The 14,929-nt window shown below is 51.2% G+C and overlaps 1 protein-coding gene across 2 annotated transcripts in view; it reads left to right on the top strand.

Annotated features, from left to right (window-relative positions):
* IFT140 (intraflagellar transport 140) overlaps positions 1–14,929 on the top strand; it is an 88,133-nt gene that overhangs the window by 17,119 nt on the left and 56,085 nt on the right. For both annotated transcript variants that reach the window (XM_033101081.1, XM_033101082.1), the window contains exons 4-12: positions 128–249; positions 437–579; positions 2,343–2,518; positions 3,657–3,748; positions 4,343–4,449; positions 5,129–5,274; positions 8,962–9,165; positions 9,299–9,371; positions 11,086–11,177. In XM_033101081.1, the coding sequence (XP_032956972.1) occupies positions 128–249; positions 437–579; positions 2,343–2,518; positions 3,657–3,748; positions 4,343–4,449; positions 5,129–5,274; positions 8,962–9,165; positions 9,299–9,371; positions 11,086–11,177 (1,155 nt within the window). The remainder of the gene's footprint in view (positions 1–127; positions 250–436; positions 580–2,342; positions 2,519–3,656; positions 3,749–4,342; positions 4,450–5,128; positions 5,275–8,961; positions 9,166–9,298; positions 9,372–11,085; positions 11,178–14,929) is intronic.

Below are 14,929 nucleotides of genomic sequence, written 5' to 3'. Positions count from 1 at the left end.
CCCTTCCCCAATTAAAAAAAAAAAAAGGAGGACTAAGTGTATGTCCTATTGCACAGTGTAACTCCTGTTTTCCACCCGTCACTTACTAAGAATGTGTTTTCTTCACATGCAATGTTGCGTTTTCCAGCTGGGTGTCCTGCTCTTGTGGAAGTTGGACCAAAGGGGCCGAGTGCAAGGTACCCCCCTCCTGAAACACGAGTATGGAAAACACCTGACTCACTGCATCTTCCGGCTGCCCCCTCCTGGCGAGTAAGTGTGAGCTCACAGGGTGGTCTTGGCCTACATCTTTGTTGGGGGGCTGGCCAGGAACAGAGGTATGGCTCCCCCTGACCCTGCAGGGGTCACAGCAGCAAGCCACTCTGAGCATGTGTGTAGTGACAGCACCTTCTTATGGCGAGCTGCAAGGAATCCTGACTCTGGTATCATTTGCTTGCAGGGATCTCGTTCAGTTGGCGAAGGCAGCTGTGAGCGGCGATGAGAAAGCCCTTGATATGTTTAACTGGCGGAAAAGTGGCTTTGGGAATTTCTTGAAAATGGGATCTCAAGAGGGACTGTCCTTCTTTGTCAGCTTGATGGATGGTGAGAAACTAACATTGGGATTCTAGGACACTGAAGCACTTTACGGGTGTCTCATAAGGATTTTCAACAAATAGATAGTGTTTCTGCCTAAAATTTTTGCAGTTATTTATCCAGTATGCAAAGAATGGCTTCACCTGGTTCTGATTAGAGACAGGTGGAGCTTTATTTGTGCTTGAAGGGTTTTCGTGAGGAAGCCATCGGTCAGGAGGTACATCCTGACTGCTTACTGTGTGCGCAGCTGCAGACAGGTAGACAGTCTTGCAAAGATGCTTTTTATTGCACTCTTGTTCAGTCTGTAATTATGAAGCGCCTCTTACGTGCCAGGCACCTGGCTAAGCTCTGGGAATGGAGAGTGAACAGGACGGAGTGGGTTTTGCTTCCCGCCTGCAGCCACCAAGCAGCCCTTGTCGGTGGTCCACGTGGCACGCCATCTGTCTTGATTTTAATAGTGAGACAGTCTGTCCCCATGGCAGCTGACAAATGCAATATGAAGTTAAGAGAAAAAGGGAGTTTTACATTCACATGAGACATTAGTAAGTGTGTGTGCCTGCTGTGGGAAGGCGGCCAGGGAAGTGCAGCTGGCACAAAGGTGATGAGTTTCAAGGAGGCTGTGTCACCATGACGAGAAGAAGAGAGCAGGTGACAGCTATAGGGGGCGGGGCTTTTGAGATACCTGTCATTTCAGGGGGTGAAGAGACAGAGCCGAGGGAATTCGGGGTGTGTCCCAGACGGGACATGGAGTCGGCACGGGGCCATCGGGGTGCAGGGAGGGGAGACGCTAGTGCCAGGGCCCCTTAGGAAGGGTCGAGGAGATGGTGCGGGAAAGAGACACACGAAGGAGAAGATGTTGGCAGCTGGAGGAGGGACGTGCCGTGGGTGTCAGTCCTGCCGCGTACGCCGTAGCTGTGGGATACGGAGCCAAATTCTGCCGTGTCTGGGTGCCTCAGCTTCCTCCTGTGTAAAACGGGGAGAGTCGGCGTACCCACCACAAGAGCTCGCTGGAAACGTCGGTGGAGGTCACACGTGTATGTGCTTAACATTGAGCCTGCCCCACGTGTGTGCTTAGCGGGTGCTCCGTATGGCTGCGATTAGCCTCTAGAGAACCTGGAACTTTTCATAAGAACTCCTGTTATCCATTGGGAATAAGATGAGAGGAGACCGGGTGGGGGAGGAGACCTGGAGAGCAATGAACCAGATTCCTGAGAATCTGGCAGGAGGTTCCAGCTGCTGAGCCCAGACGCCTGAGAGGAACCAAGAGGTGGGCGCTGGGCTGGCAGGCGAGGGGTGGGCCAGAGAAGGAGGGGCCCCAGGCTGGAGAGACCCTGAGGCTTAGACAGGGCGTTACAGCCGACCAACCATGCACAGAACAGAGGGGCAAGGTCTGGTGGCTGAGGGAGATCATAGCCCAGGGCGCCAGTGCATGGATGACACACGCACTTCATGTCAGGGGACCAGGATGGACAGAGTTTCGAGGCTGCAGAGTCAGGCGGGACGTCAGTGTAGGTGTTGGACTCCTTCGAGGTTAGTGGTGGTGAAAAAAGGATTGGCAGAGACAGCAAGCGTCAAGGCCGGACGAAACCAATACAACGGAGCGTGTTTCAGAGATGGCAGCCTATGAGGTCCTGTGCACGTACAGAGGTTTCTTAATGTTTTCCTTGCCAAGTTTTATAACGAAGATGTTTATTTTGAAAGTGCCCCTAAGGAGATCGACATGGCTGCTGGTGATGGCCGAACGGCCTGCTGACTGCCCCCTTTGTCCTCAGGGACCCTGCACCACGTGGACGAGAAAGGCAAGACCACCCAGGCAGCGTCCACGGACAGCTCCATCCAAATGCTGTTCTACATCGAGAAGAGGGAGGCGCTGGTGGCGGTCACGGAGAGCCTGCTGCTGTCCCTGTACTTGGTGACTCCCGAGGGCGAGGCAGAAGAAGTGATGAAGGTGGGTGGGGGAGGGGCCTCGGTGGGGGGTCGGGGGGTGGCGGGGACAGTGTTCCGGCCGCCCGGTCTTCCTGACCTGATCTCACCACCCTTTCCAGTTCTTCAGCAAATCTGTTCTGGGGGCCCCTAACAGAGCTGTTTAGTACCTTTATTTATTATACGGCGTTCAGCTCACAGGAGGGAAACTGCGAGCGAAGGAGATTTTTGGGTGTCAGTGGACAGACGGGGTGAGCATCTGGGCTGCTCAGGACCGTTCCCCCATCACCCCCCTCTGCAATTGGTTAACTCTGCAGCCTACAGACCTGGGTGTGACAGAATAACTGCCACCTTTTAGCAGCCCATTCGACATCCATAGTGGAATGACGTGGGGAGGGACATCACCCTGTTTCCACCCACATGCAGACGAGGCGTGGAGGGGCCTCACTCACCACGTGCTGCCCCTCAGCCACACGTGCCCCGGTTTCACCCGAGGTACACTGTGTGACAGTCAGTGTCCTTGGGTAGCGGGTGCTTCACTTTGGCTCCTGAGAAATAGCTCGACGTCCTTGAATGTCCCTCATGGCTTCAGCCCCGGCCGTCACCACCCGGAGGACCCTGGGAGGGCACTGGGGGGCAGCATGTCCCCATGTCAGGTGCTGTTCGCCGCTGCCCTCCTGCTGGTTTCTCGGTTTATACCAGAGGCAATCATGTTCCTCAGAGGACTCTGAACTTCCCCTAAAGACACTGTGGTAGATTATGGAGGGATTGATTTTTTGGAGGTCAGTGTTTCTCCTGTCGTTTATCCCCTGGCACAGGACTGGAAAACATGGTCACTGAATCACATTTCAGACTGGGTTCAAATCCCCCCTGAGCCACTCTTCGGCTCAGCGTGGGAGTCACTCGAGAAACGTGCTCAGTACGCACCAGGCCCTGGGCCACTGCTGTTATTAACCATTTAATGTACAAGCGTGGTTGTCGGCTTTGGCCGGTGCACCCCGGAAAGCTGGGGGCGCCTTTCCAGGTGTCCATGTTCACCCTGCTTCTCCTCCATTGGTGAGTCTCCAGAAACTCCCTATAGACCAGAGACAGGCTCCTGAGCAGGGGGACACGCCGTCTCGGCAAAGCCACATGCTTCTTTGGGGTTGTTTTCCGTTACACAGGTAAAGTTGAGTGGGAAGATGGGTCATCGGGCGGACATTGCTTTGATTGAAGGCAGCCTTCTGGTGATCGCCATCGGGGAAGCAGCCCTCAGGTGAGATGACGCGCCGGAGAGTGTGTGATGGAAGTCAGTCTCTTCTGAGCACACTTTTTATTGGAGTGTAACATACAGACGGAAAAAATACGCACATTATGATGAATTTTCACAAGTTGGACACACCCATGTAAGAGCTCCGAGATCAAAGAACAGAACATACCAGAGACCCCAGACGTCCCTGCTCCCCCTACGAGGGTGGCTCTCCCGATGTCTGCCTGTGGTGTCCCTTTGCCTGTGTTTTTTTTCTGAGCCTGGTATACACAGAATCATGTGTTGCATTCTCTTGTATCCGGCTGCTATAACTGCACATGGTACCAGGGCTTCTCTCGGGTATGCGTGGTTGCAGTTCCTTCGTTCTCATGGTGACCTAGTGTCTGTCACACATGGACCCTCTTGTATTAACAGCAGCTCCCTTTGATTATGAATAGGTCACAAAACAGATCAAAACATAATAACCTCCTGCTCTTCATATCAGTCCGAAGGGCCGTGACTTTTTCCTGGTTTTTCCAGTCTGCTCTGCAAGTCGGTCAGGCCGCCCAGAGCTGAGGGCAGTGCCCTGACGGTCCGTGGGCGTTCTTCATTCCCTTGTAGATTCTGGGATTTAGAACGAGGAGAGAATTATGTACTGAGTCTGGAGGAGAAGTTCGGTTTCGAAAAAGGAGAGAATGTAAACTGTGTTTCTTACTGCGAAGTCAAAGGTGAGATTTTGTGGGCTGGCATAAGGGAGAAAAAGAACCAACCTCAGGCTTGGCTCTGTGGGCTGCAAAATGATGCTGGTGGCTAGCTAAAGACTTACTAACTCAATTACCATGGTAACCGGGTCAAGTGGTTTGAATAAAGTCAGTCAAGACTGAGAAAGTAACAATAATGCTTTTCATCTCACATGAAGGTCAAGACATTTAGTCAAAAGTGTGACCTACCTGGCTGTAAGCAGTTCATCTCAGTTCCCTCCCAAAATCCCAAGGAAAAGACAGTGTGGAAAACTTAAGAAATATACATGTACGTACATGTAAATGTATGCATGTATGTGTATATGTGTACACACACACATAGGACAGAAAGAACAGGAGACGAGCCAGATCAGCATTTATTGTGTGACTGCAGAGTGCCCAGTGCTGTTCTAGCATTGGGGAAGCAGATTGAACAGGCAGGGAGTCCCCTGCTCTCACGGAGACAGAGAGAAACCAGCACCGACACTCGCACATGCACACACCGTATGGCCAGGTAGTCGTCAGTTCCTGCAGAGGAAGATACAGCAGATGAGGGCTGGACAGTTACTGGCGGAGGGCTGATCGGCTGATATTTCAGAGGGGGTGGTCAGAGAAGGGAACTTGCTGTTCTTACCCCTTTCAGGTCAATGACTCTTTTTACCTGTAGGTCTTCTGGCAGCCGGTACCGATAAAGGGCGAGTAGCCATGTGGAGAAAAGTACCAGGCCCCCAAAGCAGCCCAGGAATGGAGGGCAAAGACAGGTGGACCCTTCAAACCCCTACTGAGCTCGAAGGAAACATCACACAGATACAGGTACAGCTGACCAGGGCGTCAGATGCACTCATTCTGTGTCCTGCAAAAGTGGGGGAGGTAACTGACTTTGAACCTATTTTTGTCAATTATTCAACTTAAAAGACTATAATAATAAAGGCCTTTGGGGGGTTCAGAATTACAGATAGGGATTGTGGATCTGTAGTAATTTATATCTATTTTCTCTGTCTACCCATCTCTTTATCTCTATTTTTCACGTCTATTTTAAAAACAACTACTGAGATATATAACATACCAAATAGTTTTTAGTATACTCACAGAGTTTTGCAACCATCTCAACAAATTTTAGAACATTTTCATCACCCCAGAAAGAAATCTCATACCCATCACTTCTTATGAGATTGGGCCCCCCCACCCTCCGCCCATGCAGCCCCTGATCTACTTTCTGTCTCTATGGATTTGCTTATTCTGGACATTTCCTATAAGTGGAATCACACACAATATGCGTGGATATGAGATTTCTTTCACTGAGCATTGTTTTCAAGGTTCATCCATAGGGTAGCATCTGTCAGTCAGTATTTCATTCCTTTTCATGGCTGAGTAATATTCTACTGTCTGAATAGGCCACATTTTGTTATCCTTTCATCCACTGATGGACGTTTGGGTGGTTTCCACTTTGGGCCTGTTATGAGTAATGCTGCTGTGAGCGTTGGTGTAAAGTGTCTGGGTTTTAATTTCTTTGGGGGAGTTTGATTCTTGTTGTATAATTTGTCTCTTTATTTATAGTCTCTGTTTGGTGAGACATTGTATCACACCCGCCTTTACTTCTTTAAGCCCGGTTTCTTTCAGTTCTTTGACTGTTTCTAGTGGCTACTTTGGAGTCTTTGTTATATCCAAGTGGAGCCCTCCCAGTGGCAGTTTCTTTTTTTCCCCTTTGTATGAGTCATAGTCTGTTTTGCTCCTGCACTGAATTTTTTGTTGCAAGCTAGACATTTTAGTTAAAGTAACAGTCAACTTTGGTACACTGGCCCTCCTGCCCCGCTCACCTCCAGGGCTTGTCACTGTTTGCTTGTCCATTTGTTTAGTGACTGGCTGGTGGGACGGCTGTAGTGGCGTCTCTTTCCCTTGCGATGGGAAGCCCCTGACATTGCTCTTCAGACAGCCTAGCTGGAAGCATGAGCACAATCAACCTGGGACATCATGGCTTTAGGGGGCCTCTCCTTCACTGTCCTTTCCCCGACCTCCCTGTTAAGCTTCCTGCCTCTGTCCAGTATCACAGGCCGTGTGAGGCGCTCCCTGTTGCCGGCTCTGTTGTTTTCTGCAACACCCGGGGGCACCAGTTACTCCACAGTCTAGTCCAGTTGAATCTGGGCAGAGTTGGGCTGTGAGTTCTGGTCTGAGGTTTACTCTCACCCCAGGTGGTATCTTTGGGGTCAGGTATCTTTTTCCCTCGTATCTTTTTCCCCGGTTTTCTCTGGTAAACTGTCTGGCCTGCCGCTGAGCTTGCTCCTCTCACGAAGCTACCAGCTACCAGCTCTCACGGAGCTTTCCACCCAAAGCACCACTGCTTTCAAGAGCATCGTTGGGCTTGAACCACCCACATTCCGTTCGAATGAAGTCACTTTTGGGGAGTGCTTCAGAGCACTCTGTCCTTACGGACGGCCTCTGCCCTTGGGAAAAAAATCTCTGAGTTCTTCTCCAGAGTTTGGGAGTGGGGACAATGGCCAGCTTCTCTCAAATGACACCCTGTTTTATGAGCTGGGGCATCGCCTCTGCGCTCCTGGGAGTGCCTCTCCCAGCATGGAGCCTTTGCCCTGTGAGCAAGCTGGAGCAAGGGCGTGGGGCCCGGTCTTCTCAGGCTACCACGCCTGTGAGCCTGGGCCGGCAGAAGGAGGGAGCCCCCACCTCTCTGCCCCACTCACCTTGAATTGGCTTCTGCAACACAGAGCTGAGGGAATGAGAAATGCTGGAGGCTAGCCCCTCCCTTGACTGGACAACCTATAGCCGGAACTGGAGGAGAGGGAGCCCCGTCTTATTGGCCACACCCACCCACATGGAGCTTCAGGAGGCAAGAGGAGGGTGGTGGAGTGGCTCAGATACCACAGACTGTTGTTCTTACCAGATTCAGTAGACTTTCTTGAATAAGTGCTTCTCCATTTGCTTTATGCCCAATTTCCAGAGAATGAGATGGTGGTTTTTTCATAACTTTCAGTTTTGCCTGTTGTGTCCTTGGGGTTCCTCCCCCTGCCATCCTGGAAGTTGTCACTCAGATCTGTTCTGTAATCTTTAAGTTAACATTTACTTAATCCTTTACTAATCAGGAAAGGAAAACTTACATAGTAGATAGTTCAGGGATACTTTGTAGCAATTTTGGGGATTACTTTTAGATCCTCTTTGCAGGCCATATATAAAAGTAGTTTCTGGATGAATTAATGAGTTGGTTATTTTACAATTAAGACAGAATAACTGGCTAAAAATAGCATAGAATGTTATCAGATCTATAGAGAAAATATAACTTTCTCAGACTTGAAGTAATAAAAGCAATTGTAAAAGCAGAGATTAACAAGTTTGAGTACATAAAAACTTACTTCAAACTGGACAATGGAGAACAAGACTAGAATTAAAGGAAAACTGAGCTGGGTAAATATGCACTTGAAAGGGTGTAAAGGGTTGAACTCTAAAATACCGTGTTTCCCGATTTTTAGTACATATCGTTTTCTTCATTTTAGTATGAAGTTGACATACCACTCTTCCAGTTGGTGTATACATTTAAAGTGTTTTTGCTTTTTTGTGGGAGGAGGAATCTTTACTCAGAAAGCTATTATTTTAAATTTGTGACTTATCTTTAGTGATAGAATAAAGGACATGAAGAAAAATCACATTTATAAGAAAAATATTAAGAATTTTAATGGAAAAACTGATGGACATAATTTACCTAAGAACAGTTAATAGAATATATGAAAACATGTGTAACCTCACTGGTAATGAGAGAAATGCCATTTTAAGTAGTAATATAAGGCACGCTAACTTTCCTAAAGGACATTAAAAAAAAAAAGCTGAATAGATGGTGAGACATATTGTGTTCCTCAAAGAGAAGCCTTAATCTTGTAAAAGTGTCCATCGTTCCCAAATAAATCTACAAATTACATGTACATCCAGTAAAAATAATGACTTTTCTTCCTGAGAGAATTCAACACAGTAATTCTAAACTCATCTGGGAGATCAAATGGCCAAGAGAAAAATTTATAAACATCAGAACATTTCTGAATAATAGACCAGACTATAGCTCACAATTAATAGATTTGTATAGATTTGGAAGTTTAATATGAAATTATGAAAGTGGCATTTTTTATCACCTGAAGGAAGTTGGATAATTTAATACATTGTATAAATTTGCTATGCATTAAAAAAAATAATAAACATCCCTAAACGAACGTCAGAAAAGTAAATTCTAGATGTTCAAGCAGTCAGAACAGACAGAAGCTAATACAGCCATATAGGGGTCTACCTGCTGCATCATGAGTCTGAACGGTATTTAACATTTTTTCTACAAAGTACACATTTTACACTTACAAATTTTTAAAGTAATTTTGTAACAGCAAGAAGAAACAGTGCTTGGAAACCGTTCCTGAGTCCTCACGTGGGTCATGTTTTCCTGACTCTCTCTCCTCCTTTGTTCACACGTGCGGTGCGTGCGGTGCTTGCTTCCTCTGGGACGTGGGCGTGAAGTGGGGCTCCAGGAAGAACCTTCTGGCCGTGAACAACAGCAGCTCGGTGGTGATCCTCCGCGAGCAAGCCATGTCCTCGCACTTCCACCAGCAAGTGGCTGCGGTGCAGCTTTCCCCGAGCTTACTCAGCGTGTCTTTCCTGGCCACGGGGGTGACGCACAGCCTGCGCACAGACATGTACATCAGCGGCGTGTTCGCCACCAAGGTGCCCGTGAGGGCGACCCGTGCGGTCGGGTGGGGGGGTCTTTGGGGGAGACAAAAGAACTGGTCAGTGGTTAGGGTCATTCAGGACGGGAAGGGTTGCTTTTGAATTTCCATGATATATTTTTTTTTTTTAGGATGCTATCGCCGTCTGGAATGGAAAACAGGTGGCGATCTTTGAGCCTTCTGGAGCCACGTTACAAAATGCAGGTGGGAGTCTTTTCCCCCCCAGCCAAGAGGACTCACAGCACCCTGCTTTGTTTTTTCACCATCTGATGGAGGGTTGCTGGTGCATGTGGTGTGGGCAGAGGGCTGGCACAGGTCCACGGGGAGACCCGCGCGTCAGTTCTCCTGCCCGTGCCTGCGTTTCCAGAGCCAATGCTGCAGCTCTGGCCCTGAGCTGCCAGGGTTTCTCAGGCCCCCTCCGGCCCCCCTCCCCCGGGCTGCACCCTATTGAAACCAGTCAAGGTGGCTGAGACGTACAGCTGAGTCAGGGCCAGCAAGCCCTCCTGGGCTCCAGGACAAAATGGCATGAGCGCAAACAGCTTTGCAAGGAACCGACTTTTGAACGGGTTCCAGACCACACAGAGCAGTAAGGCCCACGGCGTCTTGACCTGGGCCCGCCTTTGTCTGCAAATTTCAGGGTGGATCATCAGAGATGCTCCCTCACACTCAAACACCCCTCGACCTCCCGTCAGCCCCTCCGGCTGTCTGTTTCACTGGGCTGCCTTTATCCTCTGCTCTCTGGCACGTGCCTGCGTGAGTTTCCCGGGGCTGCACAAACTGAATGGCTAAAACGGAACATGATTCTGTCACAGTTGTAGGACCAAAATCAAAGCATCAGTAGGGCCACACCCCCTTCAGAGCTCTAGGGAAGAAACGGTTCCTTCCTTCTTCCAGCTTTTGGTGGCTGCTGGCAGTCCTTGGCTTGGGGTCACATCATGCCAGGCTGTGCCTCCACGGTCACATTGTTGTGAGAGCTACCTCCTTAACTGGGCCACTTGTGATTATATTTAGGGCCCACCCGGACTATACACGCCAGTCTCCCCATCTCAGGAGCTTAATATCTGTGGCCACCTAGGCTCATGTTCACAGGTTCCGGGGATGAGGACCTGACGCCTTTGAGGGACACCGTCCAGCCTGCACAGTGGCTGTCAGGACGGGCTCCTCAGCTAGTTCTTACCTTCACCGGTCCTGACCTTGGCCCTGCCATTTCATAGGACAACTAGTTCCAAGGGCAATCCCCCTCTGTGTCCGTTTGAACACCTCACCCCTCCCTGGGGATATTTCCACGGTTATCACCTTTCTTTGTCTTATTTTCCCTTTTTTTCTTCTCTTCTAATGCTTTATTGCCTGAAGTTTTGTAACACTCTCCTTGCTCTGCCTCGCATTCTGCTGGTAATTGCCGTCTTCCCTCTTCTAGTGTAGACCCCCTAGGGGCAAGGAGGAACTTCTTATCCACCCAATAGGACAGCACAGCAGGTGCTGAGCTATTTTCTGGTTTTTGTGTGTAATCGTCTCCTTAACGAGACACGAACCTGTCTAGAGACACACACTCAGGCTTGTGGCCTCTGAAGCACCACATATGATCAACAGACGCTCGTTTAAACATCTGTGTCCTCATAGGTGCTCTGCTGCTGGCAGCACCGGCTGCCAAACGGGAGCAAAAAGACAGCATTAGTGAGGGGTGCAGGGTGGGGAGCCCAGCACCGAGTCCCCACACCAGGCCCAGGGCCTGCACAGTGGTCACTGCCAGCTGCGGTCCTGGGCAATTCCCTGCACTTTGGACCCTCACTTTCCTCATCAGCAAGATGCAGAGAAACACAAAGGCGAGTTAGGGAGCACGTGTGAGAGTGCTTCTTAAACGCTGAGGAAGTGTGGAAAGCTTAGCTACTGCTCTCGTGACGTTTCTCTCTCATTGTAGGTGCATTCCTGTGTGAGTCTCCCGTGTTAGCGATGCATGAAGAAAATGTCTACACGGTGGAGCCAAACCGAGTTCAAGTTCGAACCTGGCAGGTAAATCGCCGCTCTAGAGCCAGCGCCGAGTTAAAAGTGCCGTCGGAATCGAATCAGAGCCGACTTACTGCCTTCACCCAGCCACATCTGGTTCCCCTCACCAGGAGCTTGGTTGTAGAAATGGATTCTGGGATAGCTGCTCCATCTCGGACTGTGTGACTTCAGAAATCAGGAGGCAGGGCAAGGGCCTTTTGCAGTGGAAAGGGCTAGGTCACTGAACCCTGACTGCGTGGGTTGTGACACAGGAGGAAGTGGGAACCTTGAGGGCTGAGGAGCCGTCAGTTCAGGATGGAATATCTGCAGACGGGCGTTTCCCTGCGTGTGTCTGAGGGGGAGCCCAGGATGGAAGTTGTGCGTGCCTTTGAGGTGACAGGCCTCCGACACTCTCTTCTGTTCCCTCCTGGTGGCGTAAAGAAGCCCTTCCCTGTCCGCATCCCACACACACTTGCTGGAACCCAGGAGATGTGGTTTGTTAGTTTCCTGAGCCTGCAGTAACAAATTACCACAAACTGAGTGGCTTAAAACAACAGAAATGCATTTTCTTACAGTCTGGGAGGCCAGAAGTCAGAAATCCAGGTGTGGGCAGGCTTGGGTCCTCCTGAGGCTCTGAGGGAGAATCCGTCCCACGCTTCTCCCAGCTTCTGGTGGCTGCTGGCAGCCCTTGGCGTTCCTTGGCTTGGGGACACGTCCTCCAGTCTCACGGTCTTCTCCCCATGTCTTCTCTTCTATATCTGATAAGGTCACTTGTCCTTGGAGTTAGGGTCCCCCCAATCCAGAATGGTCTCCTCTTGAGAGCCTTAACATCTGCAAAGACCCTTTTTCCAAATCATGTCACATTCACAGGTTCCAGGTGGACACATCTTTTGGTGGCCGCCATTCACCCCAGTACATGCAGCAGCATTTTGTGTCAAGGTCAAAAATACCTGGCTTGGCCCCGGTTTTAGCTCTCCGTCCGACTTCTTTGTCTAGCTCTCACTTCGTTCCTGGGAGCCAGTGTTGGTTTCTGGGTCTGCCATGTCCCTATGCTTTTCCCTCTCATGCTGTTCGTCTTCTCCTCCATTCAGCAGTGCCTGCGGGAGCTTCCGTGGAGTTCTCCATTCTAGTGGGGCTCAGATGATAAAGGAGTACACTAAAGTAAGAGGGGGTGGAAAAATACACGGGGGAGAAATTGGAGTAAAGGCCTGACGATGAGGGGGCAGCAGCCCACAGCCCCACGTGCCCTCCTGGGGGAAAGTGCAGACTCAGGCTGCTACCCACCCAGGTGAGACCCTGTGCGTGTTCAAGGTCGGAGGGGAGGCAAAGAGGCGGGAGGGAAGCAGGCTAGAGTCCAGCGGGGCATCCCGCGCAAAGAAAGCTCGCCTACCTTGTAGGAGGCATCTGCCATGGACAAAAAGCTTAGGCAGGGAGGGCTCATATTCTCAGATGAAGGGGGCAGCAATGTCAGCAGAGAGATGACCTGTGGGGCACTGGAGGGCTGGAGGGCAAACGGCATGCCGGGAAGGGGCTATTACATACTGGGACAGGGTGCATGGGCTGCTGGGGAGAAGCAAGGGCCCGCTGAGAAGGGGAGAACAGCCTGTTGGGGGAAGGGTGGAAAGCGTACTGGAAAGGGCCAGCGGCCTGCAGGAAGGGGCGAATGGCCTGCTGGGAGACACAGGGGCAACTGAGGAGCCTCGCCTGCTGAGCGTGGAGGGCATCTCACAACAGATGGCCTGCAGTCGTTAATTTTGTAACTAAAAGGTACATGTGTCCATTATAACGAATAATATAATGCCGGTGTATGTAAGGAAAAGGTTAGTAACTCTCGCCCCTGTTCTGAAAGCCTGGGCTGTCTCTCCAGACCTTTCTCCCTGCCTGTGCAGACATAGACACACAAACCATGGATGTTATTGCTCATTTGTGTCCACAACGAGATGACACTGGCCCACTGTCGTGCACCTTCCCGTCCTCTAACAGGACCTCTTTCTAGGTTGGAACGTAGAGCCCCACTTGTCCCCAGTGCTTTGTGCAGCAAGTGGCCTGGGGGGAGGAGCAGTGACACCCATGGAGGGCGTGTTTTTGCAGAGGCTGCAGCTCAGGGAGGGGCCGGTGTCTGACACACTGCAGACGCTGAAGCCCAGGGGACAGCAGAGAAGTGGGGAATGTGGCAAGAGGGCCGGCGGGCCAGACCAAAGGCCCTCACCCTGAAAATAGTGGGGGTTGTGAAGCCCGGAGGGACAGGCCGCGTTTGGGCTTTTTTTTTCTCTCGGGTTTATGTTGTTTTTCTCTTAGAAGATAACTTCTGGGTCAGAGTAGGGGCAAAGACTAAGGGAGCTGGCGAACAGTGAAGTCAGGTAGGAGATGCCACAGGAGAGAGAGGTCTTGTGGGCTGGGCGCCGAGGCCCGAGCCCAAGTCGGTAGTTGAGTGGGGTTGATGAACAGTTAGATGGTGGGAGGCAACAAAGGGGGGGATTGAGGGTGTCCTGAGTTTTCTAGTTCGGGAGTCTGGGTTCATTGTGGTGCCTTACGATGAAAATTACAGAGGCAGCGCAGGTTTGTGGGGACAAGGTGTGTGTCTGCAGTGTCTGGGACACCCTTCAGAGACGTCTAAGAGCTAGCTGGAAATACAGGTTCCGGCGATCAGGCGCTCGGTCAGTGTGTAAAGCAATAAATTTGGGCATTTGGAATGCGCTGACGTCAAGATGGCAGGTGAAGCAGTGTAGAAGCAAGCTGAGTTCAAGTTGGCGCCCCGGGGACCCAGTGTGTAAGGAGCGGCGAGGAAGAGGTTGAGCAAAGGAGGCTGAGGCCCTGCTGGTTGTCGTTAATGGGGTCGCCCTTCTGGGTCCTGTGTTCAAGCAGCTGTTTGCTCGGCCCGCAAGCGTTTATGAAGCTCCTGCTGGGCACATCAAAAGGAAGGTCAGATTCCTGGGTTTGGAATTCCTCCTCCTCTGCCCCCCCCGCCCCCCCCCTCCCCGCCCTGCCCTAGACAGGTTGTGCAGGTTCCTGCCCCTCGCCTGCTCTCGGAGTCTCTCTGTGGAGCATTACAAGCCCCTTGAAGTTCTGCTGGAACGCCCGCGTCATCCCGCCTGTCCCCTCGCGCTCCTGTGCGCTGGAACTATGCGTCCACTGCCGCCTGGGCTCCGCCCTGCGATGCCCTCGGCTGTGCCGTTCGCTGCCCCCATTTCAAGCTCCCGGGGACATACCGCTCACTGTTGGGGTGCTCAGCGCCCGACCCAGTGCCATTGAAGGGTGCAGGCCGTCACTGAGCGTTGGTCGAATTGAGCCAGGAGCCGCGTACAAGACACGCTGCAGAGCCTAGGCTCTGCCCAGGTGGCCGTGGTCACTCTTTCCAAAGTGTTGATAAGATAAGAGTGATATTTTTGAATGTCACTTAATGACATTTTAAATTAAATGAGGTTTACAAATCTTTTGAAATATGCTTGATATGAAATCACGCCCTGGCTCAAAACCCACCAGGCTTCCAGCTTCACTCTGAGCAAAATCTGACTCTTTATGTCTTTACGGGACTCTGCCTGCACCCACGCCGCCCCACGTGGCCTCTGCTCGCCTGCACACCCTCGCTGCCTGTCCCTGTCACCATGGCACATCCCTTCCTGCTGCAGGGGCCTAGAGGTTCCTAGACCACGAGCAGCCCCTTCCTGCTCCAGCACTTGCCGCCTCGTCTGCCTGGAATGCTGGCCCACGGCTCTCCAGACCGCTGCCTTCTTCTCCTCAGTCTCACTTTCAATATTGCCCCCAGAGAAGACTTATTT

The sequence above is a fragment of the Rhinolophus ferrumequinum genome (assembly GCF_004115265.2).
Source record: "Rhinolophus ferrumequinum isolate MPI-CBG mRhiFer1 chromosome 15 unlocalized genomic scaffold, mRhiFer1_v1.p scaffold_54_arrow_ctg1_1, whole genome shotgun sequence".
NCBI classification, from domain to species: domain Eukaryota; kingdom Metazoa; phylum Chordata; class Mammalia; order Chiroptera; family Rhinolophidae; genus Rhinolophus; species Rhinolophus ferrumequinum.
Note: the sequence above shows the minus strand (reverse complement) of the source record. Positions and strands in the feature narration are given on the sequence as shown.